The following is a 12,872-nucleotide window of genomic DNA, read 5'->3' as shown; positions in this document are numbered from 1 at the left end:
TGACATTTATGTAAATTCAGTTCTGAATATTAAATACAAATAGAAAGAGAAATTACTTATTGTGACATTGTCACAATGCCATGCTGAAATTTTTAATCAAACTATATTTTAATTTAAAAATAAGCTTTCCGTAATCTGGTCTTGATTTTTATCTATCTAACTCTGTTCTTGAGATGGACAAAAATGGGAATGCACAGGTCTGCAATTTGAAAATTGCAACCCAATTAAGAATGAATAATAATAATGTTTATGTAAAAATGTAATTAGTAGTCTTTTGTACTCATTTACAAAAATATTAACCAAACAATTTCATTATTATTAAGAATATTATAGATTGAAAGACGAATTATGACAGTTGTCATTATGAAAAATATTAAGAAATGAAAAAATATTACATGTGAATGAAAAATATACTACATGGATATATGGGATATTTATAAATATATGAATTTCTTTATAATTTATTATTAAATTAAATATCATTTCTCCAATCTTCAAAATCCTGCTTTATTTAGAGTGTTATGGTCATTTTCTCTAAATTCCAAGTACTTACAAGCCTTTTGGTCCATCATCAAGCCTATAAAATTGGAAAAACTTAAAAAAATGGAACAATTTGCTATACAAAATACCATAAGTCAGAAACCTATCTAATGTGATAACAGAAGACTTTTTAGGTGTCTATTGCGTAATTTTCTTTATTCTTATTATTATAGATATTCAACCTAAAGATGACATTTTGAAATGTCGAAAGCACTCATTTTTAATTAAATAACCTAAAAATAAACAACTTTAATGCCAATAGTTTGCTTTATTCTTATAATTTAACCTGAGTACAAAGGAATTTTTTGTCATTACTGCAGCTAAATATTAAATAAAATTAAAACTGTAACATGCACTTTCATATCATGATGAGAATTTTCTTTGTTTAGTTTTATTATATGGAAACTAGCTATGACAATACAATACCATTGTTTCTTAACCAATTCTCTACAAGAGTTCTTAAAACTTTTTTTCAAGAGTAATGAGTTTTTAAAAAAATACACATTATTTTTGGAGATAAAGTATATTAAAAATCTAAAAAAATAGTTACTAAAAATAAAATTAATTTGCTGCATTCCCATTTTTTATAACAAAAGTTGTTGAATGATTACAATAAAACATTTTAAGATGAAACACTGCCACTATTTTATATTAAACACAACAGAAAACAATCAGTGCCAACTGGCAAATTTATTACTATATTACTGACATAAGGAATAAAAAAGTAAATTTTTAGAAGCAAATTGATAATTGTTAATGAATTAAGTATTGATTAGCAAATGGTATAAGTTCATGAATAAGCAATTAAAATACATTCTATTTCTTTTTTCTGATAAAAATTAAGATAAACAAAACTTTAAAAAACATTAAATTTATTATAAATATTGATTAACAAATTTATTTTTTTTAAAATAGATTAATTTCTTAATTGTATTTACAACTAAAAATAATATGTAAATTTAATTTTGAATTTTAGAGCTCACAATATCTATGTGGAAGATATCATGGTAAGAGATGTTGTGTATGTTTGGCAGGGCATAACATATCGAGAAGCAAAAGCTATTTTGAAAGCCAATAAGAGATTGCATTCATTTCCACTTGTGGAATCTTCTGGTAAATTTTATTAAAAATAATAATTTGCAAATCTTTTATTTTTGTTTGAAATTTAAAGTGCAAATAAAAATAAATTTTGAATTTTTTAATATTTCAATAGATTCCATGATCCTTCTTGGTTCCATGCAAAGAATGGAAATTCTTCGTCTTTTAGAAAGACATTTAGGAAGAGAACGCCGCCTGAAGGAAGTTGCAAGACGACAATCAAAAGATGATGGAATATTGAAAGGAATTCAAGAACAAAGAAGAACATCTAGGTTTGAAATCACTCCTGTTTCCTTTGTTGGAAAGGTAAAGTACTTTTTAAATTTATAGAATAAAAAAAATGATTTAACTTAAATGTAATCTAAAAATATGTTGTCCTTTTTTTTCTAGCACTCTCCAAAAGGATCTCCACCTCCTTCACCTCCTGCAACACCAACAACACCAAAAAAATCCATTTTAAAACATTCTCCAATGCATTCCCCTTATTCTACAATTACATCCATGAGCATAGCTTCACATGGTATAGTTTTTCTATTATATTAACTTCCTTGTGTTATAAATGATTTAGAAAACCACAAGAAAAATAAACATTTCATACAAACATGAAATTTCAATGTGTATATATATATGTGTATATGTAAATGAAGATGTTTGTTTNAAACTAGTGGTGTCAGTCTTGGCGAATTGGTCATTGCAGGGCCGAAGAGTTGATATGATGAATTGGTCATTGCAGGATCAAAGGGTCCTGCAATGACCAATTCAACCTTTCGGTCCTGTGGTGCTGAAACATAGGGGCGCTTTGCGCATTGTCACACATACAACACTATTATTCTGTTTGATGTGAGTTATTGAAACAAAATTTAGAATAAACACAGTTTTTAGTTTATAAATGTTTTCACTTAAAATTTAATTAAATGATTGGAATGGTTATTAAATCAATATACAAGATAAGGGCATTATGCATATTGGTATTAAATATATATATATAATAAATGTAATAAAAATACATCTACAATATTTGTTATAAATGGTAAATATTTCGAATAGACTTAAATATAAGATGGTGCTCAAGTTTAACACAACTCACTCTTTCATACATATTTTGATATCTCTAAATCATTGTATGTACTGTACATGTGTTCATGTTTTTAGCTAACAGTTATTCAAACTATTGTGCATCAGTACTTTCTGTCAGTTTGGTTAAGATTGGTCATTCTGTCAAGTATTAATATCATTTGCAAAAATTAATATTTATTGTCTGTTTTCTGTTTAATGTATTGTTTTAATTGATGTTTTATACATTGTAATATATTCATTGAGAAAAGCTAAATCTTTTCTACTTTGAAAAGATTTTTATAATTTTAATTTTTAATCTTTAGGAATATCCTTTTCTTTCTTAACATATAACTCAACTTGTAACTCAGACACTCAACTTTCAAATACATTTTTAGAAATGCATTATGTCTGAAAGTTAGAGACTTCTGTACTCAAAACACTATTTCATCTATTCAACAGTACTTTCATTTTTCTTTACACGTCAGAAAACCCACTAATGACTGAGTAGATAAAACTACTGAACATTGGTAGCTGGTCTTGGGTTCACATCCTCACCAATGGGTTGGCCATGAATTTTTCAGGTTTTTTTCATTTGTCTAACACCTAAGCAGGAGCCAGTTATCCACAGAAAATATCCCTCCTTGGTAGATCACCTGTGTGTTCATATCCCAACAAACTAACACATCAGAATTGAACAATCCCAATACATCAGAATCAAAACACATTCAAATTTTTAAGATCTTGGCAATATGAGGTTCTAATGATGTCTAATCATTAGAATCTTAAGGACAAAAGAAATATTTTTTTATATAATAATCTTTATTTTATATATATATATATATATATAAAATAAAGATTATTATATAAAAAAATTATTCTTTTGTCCTTAAGATTCTAATGATTAGACATCATTAGAACCTCATATTGCCAAGATCTTAAAAATTTGAATGTGTTTTGATTCTGATGTATTGGGATTGTTCAATTCTGATGTGTTAGTTTGTTGGGATATGAACACACAGGTGATCTACCAAGGAGGGATATTTTCTGTGGATAACTGGCTCCTGCTTAGGTGTTAGACAAATGAAAAAAACCTGAAAAATTCATGGCCAACCCATTGGTGAGGATGTGAACCCAAGACCAGCTACCAATGTTCAGTAGTTTTATCTACTCAGTCATTAGTGGGTTTTCTGACGTGTAAAGAAAAATGAAAGTACTGTTGAATAGATGAAATAGTGTTTTGAGTACAGAAGTCTCTAACTTTCAGACATAATGCATTTCTAAAAATGTATTTGAAAGTTGAGTGTCTGAGTTACAAGTTGAGTTATATGTTAAGAAAGAAAAGGATATTCCTAAAGATTAAAAATTAAAATTATAAAAATCTTTTCAAAGTAGAAAAGATTTAGCTTTTCTCAATGAATATATTACAATGTATAAAACATCAATTAAAACAATACATTAAACAGAAAACAGACAATAAATATTAATTTTTGCAAATGATATTAATACTTGACAGAATGACCAATCTTAACCAAACTGACAGAAAGTACTGATGCACAATAGTTTGAATAACTGTTAGCTAAAAACATGAACACATGTACAGTACATACAATGATTTAGAGATATCAAAATATGTATGAAAGAGTGAGTTGTGTTAAACTTGAGCACCATCTTATATTTAAGTCTATTCGAAATATTTACCATTTATAACAAATATTGTAGATGTATTTTTATTACATTTATTATATATATATATTTAATACCAATATGCATAATGCCCTTATCTTGTATATTGATTTAATAACCATTCCAATCATTTAATTAAATTTTAAGTGAAAACATTTATAAACTAAAAACTGTGTTTATTCTAAATTTTGTTTCAATAACTCACATCAAACAGAATAATAGTGTTGTATGTGTGACAATGCGCAAAGCGCCCCTATGTTTCAGCACCACAGGACCGAAAGGTTGAATTGGTCATTGCAGGACCCTTTGATCCTGCAATGACCAATTCATCATGTCAACTCTTCGGCCCTGCAATGACCAATTCGCCAAGACTGACACCACTAGTTTTGTTATATAATAACTTGTAAAGTGCACTTCTTTAGCCCAATCGGTCTCCATCCCAAGTCCAATCGTCCACAGACGTGACTTCTCGCACATAAAAGGAAAACACAAGTCTCTGTGTCTACCCAGAAGACATAGAGACTTGTGTTTTCCTTTTATGTGCGAGAAGTCACGTCTGTGGACGATTGGACTTGGGATGGAGACCGATTGGGCTAAAGAAGTGCACTTTACAAGTTATTATATAACAAAACTATCTTTTTATTAATTAAAATTATAACAAGACATATCATTATACAGACGTTTAGCAAGAGCAAATGCTAATATTTGGATATACAGCGTAACTACTACGACCCTGGCATTGAGAAAGAGAGTTCACATTAAGTCCACGCGAGGATAAATACCTTAAAAGCGAGGATAACTACCATAAAGCTTGAAATTTAGAGCTTTTTAGATTGAGAAAGTCACTATCCTCTGGATCAGTTGGTTCTTTTGATAAATGGAAATAGATGCTCAGGAGCAGCGACGATATTGGCTAGAATCAGCAATGGCGTGATGATGACGAGTGGCTGGTCACACACACATAGTTCAAAAACAACTGGATGACTCTCTTCAACTCATTGACCCCTCCTTTTTATCAGGGGATCTCTCCTGGGTTTTTCCATGGCCTTATTTGGAGTTTTTCTACAATTGTCCAATAGTTGAATTTTGGTCATAGATTCCGGGTGACACACTAGGAAGTTGTGTCACCTCTGAAAGGAAGTTAATCCAGGGAAAGATACAATTGTATCCTTCCAGATTTTTATCAAGTATTGGGAAAAAGTTCATTCTTATTTTTCATATAATTAATCGTTATTTCGTTTTATTTTAAAACGAACATGAAAGTTTATAAAAAAGAAAGGTTTATAAGAGATCTGATCCGGGCACTCACATATAGCTGCATTTTGAAAATCTGAGCATTGCCAATATAATAGCAAGATTAAAAGAAAAATTAATCAACCACTATATGAAGATGATAGCAAAACAAAAAAGCAGTTTTATAATTTTTTAATCTGATATATTTATTTCTGATCATACAAAATATTCTATTTATTGCTAAATTTCAAATTAAACTGAATATTAAAAAATATAATTTTATTCTAAAATTTAAATGATCAATGATATATAATAAAGAAAAAAATAGAGTTTATTATGAAATTAAGTTTTTAAAAATATTTATTTTTAATATTGACAATTTATTTTTTAAAATAATGTAGTATTTGAAAATTACCATGATTTTCTCTTTTTTTCATGTATATCAGTTGATAAAATATTATTTTTATCAATAGATTCCAGATTACGACAAGCTTTTGAAGCTATTTTTAGAAAGGCATTGACATTACAAGATGCATATCCAAGTGACAAAGTATGTTGAAATATTAAAATATTGTAAAAATTTTAAAATTTAGATTCAATTTGTTGAAAATTAAATGTCCTTTATTTACTTTAATGTTAATCTTCCACAGTTAAAATTAAAAATTGAATATTTAGTTAGAAGTTACTTTTAAGAAACTTACAACATAATTTGTAAATCATGAATACTTTTCAGAAAAAGAATTTAATAAATTATAATACATTTTAATTATACAAATTAATCTTGATTACTTGTACAGGCAGAAGGAAGTGCTCCAACTACACCAACTATGCCAAAAAGGGTTCAGTTGGTAATTAATTTATTGAATTATCATAATTAATATTAAAATGTATGTTTTTTTTTCTTATGGATTAAATTCCATTATTTTATTTATTTAGCCAAGGGAGAGAGTAATTGATATGTCGCAAGAGGAGGTAAGATTCAAAATTTGATTTATTATTAAAAGTAATTAAAAGTTCAATTATTATTAATTTAATGTCATATTTATTGCTTCATTTATTAATTTTACTATTAAAATAAAATTGATCATTTTAGCAATTAGCTTGGGAAGAAGAACAACTTAATACAGCATTAGATCTCAGTAAATGTCATGTAGATCCAGCTCCATTCCAGTTGGTAGAACGTACTTCTCTTATAAAGGTACAGTACCATATATTAGAAATATAACTATAATTTTTTTTTAATTTTGTATTTTTAATAAAACCAATTTTGTTTTACAGGTTCACTCCATGTTTTCATTGTTAGGATTGAATCATGCATATGTCACTGCAACAGGAAGTTTAGTTGGAGTTGTTGCATTAAAAGAGGTAAAAATTTATTTATTTTATATACTTATATAATAGACTACAGAAGAATGATATCAGAAAAAGTTTCTTAAATCTAAGAAATCTATGTAATAATAAATGAAACTGAAAAGTATTTACAATTACAGAAACAAAAAGTAGTCACAAACTAATGTGAGGAATATTTTTTTGTCTATTGCTCTACTAGATATTTGTACAAAATAGTAGCCATAGATCTGCAACAATCAAATTGTTGTTAAAAAAGCAAGCAAAATTTTCACAACTGAGACATTTGAAAAAAATATATAGTTTTTGAAGAAGGAATTGTATTTTTGAAAATATAGAATGTTCCTAAAGTCTTTGAAAGTTTTCAAAATTTTATTATGTAAAAATTATATAAAGTATAATAGCAAAATGTATTTTGTTATATTTAATCCATAGTCATATTGGCATTCTCTTTTATAATTTTATTGTTCAACTTCAATATAAATTCCTTGTAACACAGGAAATTACTATATGAATTTATGTGATAAAACTATCTGTTTTCTTTAATTTTATTTAAATTTGTAGATCATCCAATAATACCAATAACCAATATCTTTAAACATAAAAATTTATTAGTGTTTGATAATTGATATTTGTTGCATTTGAAACACTACAATCATGTCAATAGTACATAACATATTTGAAAACTGTATAGGACTTTATGGACAGTGCTTATATTTTAATATTTTAACTAGTTAATGAAAATAACTATATGTATCAATTTATCAGTATAGTCAATAAATTGATATATAATTTCCACATTTTGCAATAGTAATAAATTATTGAGAAACATGGAAAAAAACAAACTATATATTGAAAATTTTTCAAAAATTATACATCTGTACTGTTTTACTCATATTCAGTTCTTTGCTTTTATTAAATTCATACTAAAAATAGTAGGAATTTAATGGAAGAAATAAAGAAAGCATTCTAAATAAAATGTGAATATATACAACATACTACATATAAAGTCATTCACTATTTCTCTAAGGATTAATTGACTTTGATTTAATTTATCATTTAAGTTTTCTCTCACTTAAAAGCTGAAATTTTAGGTTAATTGTAATTAATTAAAATATTAATTATTTGAAGATTGTACTTGATTCCTCAAGGTAAAACACAAATTTCATAATATTTAAAGAATAAAATTATGAATTAAAAATAAACTATATTAAGATTTAAATTATAAAATATTTCAAGTACAAATATTTTACAGGTACGTCAATCAATTGAAAAAATGCATAGTGGGGGATTTATAAGATCAACTCCCACTCCTTGTGAAGGTAGTGTCCTTTCGGGAAGTGGACATCATCATTTAGACACAGCTTCAGAACCACCTTCTGAGGCACCTTCTGAAGCTCCTTCAGAAGCAGATACACAGTCAGAACCAGAAGACATTCCAGAACCACATCGTCTTTCAAGTATTCTCAGGAATCATAAGAGAAACAGTCATAATTCAACATCACCTGTTTGATGTGTTTTATAAATTTCCAACTTTTGTGCTCAACAAACTTTTAAGTATCACTCCCACTTTAACTTTGTATCAAACTTTTCTACTTAGTGTTTGCTTGTATATAGTTGTTCTTCCAGAATTTGTCTTCATGCATGAATTAATTATTTCAAGTAAAAGGGTCCCTTTTATATATTCCAGGGGTTGTTTTTAGTACCAAAGGTGAAAGTTTATCGTGCTGAAGATACAAAGAAAATTAATGCATTAGATATATAAACTCTTATGAAATTGATTAATCAGTGCAGCATAAATCATTGTGATATTTTAAAATTTGTCAGTGAAATGATAAAATATTTCATATTTAAAAGATAAATTTAATTCTAAAAGTGCCTTATATTTTATTAAAAATTTGTTACAGTTTGTTACAGTAAAATTGATTATTATTTTAGTAGTTATTTCACTTTTTATGTATAGAATTTTTGAAATTATTTCAACTGTGGTAATAATTGGTCTCAATTATTCATATTTCTAATATGGCAAAAATATTTTGTAGTTTTAACTTAAAAAAAATAGTAAAAGTAAACAAGAAGGAATATTTAGTCAAAAGCACTTCAAATATAATAAATATTCAAGTTTGGATTGATATATAAACTGATTTAACAGTGTCTTTTTTTGAGAAGTTTTTTAGTGAAGTGTGTTTCAAAATTTTGGGAATTGTTCTTAAAAATTAGTGTAATTAAGAGATGTGCCATATCTTTCAAGGAATTTGAGCTGTATATGAGTAAGTTGATAAAATTTTCGACTTTAATAAATGATATTTATTAAAAAGTATTGTTATTTTGTTCATCAAAACATTATAAAAATTCACAGTCAGTCAGATTTTTCAAACCAATTTTTTAAAATATAAAAGCATGATTTAAATAATGAATACAATATCCATGGTAAATATTTCTATTAATTTTCTGCTTTATTCAGATATTACATTAAAAATAAGGTAATGAAACAAGTTTAAATTCATATATTTATTATTTAACATGAAACAAATTTCTATATTACACAACTACCATAAATAAACAAATTACAACTTTTTGTCGGTAATGTTTTCAATCCTTCAATGGATTATCTGCAATTTACAAAGTGTTTAAAATTTGCCTTTCAGAATAGATTTAGAATTTCTGGATGCTATTATTCAATAGATGGAAAATTTTAGAAACCAAAATCAACATAAGAAATAAGATTTTTCTGGAATTAGCTTAATTATATTAAAATAATCTTCATTAAAAAGAAAAGTATAACTGAATATGACTCACTAAATAAATGGATTGAAAACATTCATTCAAAATATAATTATTTCACTATTAATTCTAGTCCTGTTTATAATTTTCCATAAATGGCAAATTAATGTTTGATTTTTTTGTAACGAGCTCTGTTCATCATCATTCCGTTTTACTTTTCCAGCTATTATGTATACATAACAAGTGAAAGTATTGGAATTGGTCAAATTTGACTTTCAGTTTTTGCAAATCTCAAAATTTTGAGAATTCCTGAACCAAAAAAAGTAAAAAAGTGGCAAAGTCATTGTTTGGGTATATGTGTGTTGGTGTCTGTCTATTTTGCTTAATATCTCAGGATGGGGTAAAGATTAAGAAACAAAATTTGGCATGATGGCTTGTATTTGAGGGGCATTGATGCTATTAAATTTTGGTGCTTAAAGGTTGAGAGGTTGAGGAGATAAAGGGGTGTCTTGTGTCATCTTAAGGGCAGGACTTAATGAAGATTTTATTCATTATTAACACTTAGACTTTTTTATAAAACAGATCTCCATCCTCAAAATTAAACTTTTTGCCATTTTATAGTAATTAAAAATATAAAATTTTTATAACAAAATCTCATAACAGATGGTGCCCCACACAATTTTATTTATTTTCCTTAATGACATAAAAGTTTTTTTTAATAAAACCTCATAACAGCTGGGAAAGTTATACAACATTTGTTGCTGGATTTTTTACACAAAATCTCATACACAATAATAACTATTTTCTCAGTTAACATATCATCTTCAAGAGTAAAAAGATGTAAGAGGAATGATTGCTCTTATGTCTATTGATGTCTGACGACTAAAAACTAGATTGAAAGCATTAACATTTCCTCAACCTTGTTAAGTTACGCTGTTAAAAGCATATTGATTACACTTAACATTGGGTAAGGTTGGAAAATTATATATTATTATATATATATCTGTTTTTAACATTTAAGATTCATATTTGAAAGAAGAAAACAAGCAATTATTTGTANCAACATACTACATATAAAGTCATTCACTATTTCTCTAAGGATTAATTGACTTTGATTTAATTTATCATTTAAGTTTTCTCTCACTTAAAAGCTGAAATTTTAGGTTAATTGTAATTAATTAAAATATTAATTATTTGAAGATTGTACTTGATTCCTCAAGGTAAAACACAAATTTCATAATATTTAAAGAATAAAATTATGAATTAAAAATAAACTATATTAAGATTTAAATTATAAAATATTTCAAGTACAAATATTTTACAGGTACGTCAATCAATTGAAAAAATGCATAGTGGGGGATTTATAAGATCAACTCCCACTCCTTGTGAAGGTAGTGTCCTTTCGGGAAGTGGACATCATCATTTAGACACAGCTTCAGAACCACCTTCTGAGGCACCTTCTGAAGCTCCTTCAGAAGCAGATACACAGTCAGAACCAGAAGACATTCCAGAACCACATCGTCTTTCAAGTATTCTCAGGAATCATAAGAGAAACAGTCATAATTCAACATCACCTGTTTGATGTGTTTTATAAATTTCCAACTTTTGTGCTCAACAAACTTTTAAGTATCACTCCCACTTTAACTTTGTATCAAACTTTTCTACTTAGTGTTTGCTTGTATATAGTTGTTCTTCCAGAATTTGTCTTCATGCATGAATTAATTATTTCAAGTAAAAGGGTCCCTTTTATATATTCCAGGGGTTGTTTTTAGTACCAAAGGTGAAAGTTTATCGTGCTGAAGATACAAAGAAAATTAATGCATTAGATATATAAACTCTTATGAAATTGATTAATCAGTGCAGCATAAATCATTGTGATATTTTAAAATTTGTCAGTGAAATGATAAAATATTTCATATTTAAAAGATAAATTTAATTCTAAAAGTGCCTTATATTTTATTAAAAATTTGTTACAGTTTGTTACAGTAAAATTGATTATTATTTTAGTAGTTATTTCACTTTTTATGTATAGAATTTTTGAAATTATTTCAACTGTGGTAATAATTGGTCTCAATTATTCATATTTCTAATATGGCAAAAATATTTTGTAGTTTTAACTTAAAAAAAATAGTAAAAGTAAACAAGAAGGAATATTTAGTCAAAAGCACTTCAAATATAATAAATATTCAAGTTTGGATTGATATATAAACTGATTTAACAGTGTCTTTTTTTGAGAAGTTTTTTAGTGAAGTGTGTTTCAAAATTTTGGGAATTGTTCTTAAAAATTAGTGTAATTAAGAGATGTGCCATATCTTTCAAGGAATTTGAGCTGTATATGAGTAAGTTGATAAAATTTTCGACTTTAATAAATGATATTTATTAAAAAGTATTGTTATTTTGTTCATCAAAACATTATAAAAATTCACAGTCAGTCAGATTTTTCAAACCAATTTTTTAAAATATAAAAGCATGATTTAAATAATGAATACAATATCCATGGTAAATATTTCTATTAATTTTCTGCTTTATTCAGATATTACATTAAAAATAAGGTAATGAAACAAGTTTAAATTCATATATTTATTATTTAACATGAAACAAATTTCTATATTACACAACTACCATAAATAAACAAATTACAACTTTTTGTCGGTAATGTTTTCAATCCTTCAATGGATTATCTGCAATTTACAAAGTGTTTAAAATTTGCCTTTCAGAATAGATTTAGAATTTCTGGATGCTATTATTCAATAGATGGAAAATTTTAGAAACCAAAATCAACATAAGAAATAAGATTTTTCTGGAATTAGCTTAATTATATTAAAATAATCTTCATTAAAAAGAAAAGTATAACTGAATATGACTCACTAAATAAATGGATTGAAAACATTCATTCAAAATATAATTATTTCACTATTAATTCTAGTCCTGTTTATAATTTTCCATAAATGGCAAATTAATGTTTGATTTTTTTGTAACGAGCTCTGTTCATCATCATTCCGTTTTACTTTTCCAGCTATTATGTATACATAACAAGTGAAAGTATTGGAATTGGTCAAATTTGACTTTCAGTTTTTGCAAATCTCAAAATTTTGAGAATTCCTGAACCAAAAAAAGTAAAAAAGTGGCAAAGTCATTGTTTGGGTATATGTGTGTTGGTGTCTGTCTATTTTGCTTAATATCTCAGGATG

At 26.6% G+C, this 12,872-nt stretch overlaps 1 protein-coding gene across 1 annotated transcript in view; it reads left to right on the top strand.

Moving 5' to 3' along the window:
• LOC111629183 (chloride channel protein 2-like) overlaps window positions 1–9,270 on the top strand; it is a 45,413-nt gene extending 36,143 nt beyond the window's left edge. Inside the window, 9 exon segments of the mRNA XM_023373064.1 lie at window positions 1,517–1,653; window positions 1,754–1,944; window positions 2,029–2,158; window positions 6,084–6,160; window positions 6,408–6,458; window positions 6,547–6,582; window positions 6,704–6,808; window positions 6,889–6,975; window positions 8,213–9,270. Coding sequence (XP_023228832.1) covers window positions 1,517–1,653; window positions 1,754–1,944; window positions 2,029–2,158; window positions 6,084–6,160; window positions 6,408–6,458; window positions 6,547–6,582; window positions 6,704–6,808; window positions 6,889–6,975; window positions 8,213–8,470 — 1,072 coding nt within the window. The 3' untranslated portion in view covers window positions 8,471–9,270.
• Window positions 9,271–12,872: the final 3,602 nt, after the last annotated feature.

This window comes from Centruroides sculpturatus, unplaced genomic scaffold, assembly GCF_000671375.1.
Source record: "Centruroides sculpturatus isolate CEXI.00-Female unplaced genomic scaffold, Cexi_2.0 scaffold608, whole genome shotgun sequence".
NCBI classification, from domain to species: Eukaryota; Metazoa; Arthropoda; class Arachnida; order Scorpiones; family Buthidae; genus Centruroides; species Centruroides sculpturatus.
This window is presented reverse-complemented; position numbering and strand designations above follow the sequence as displayed.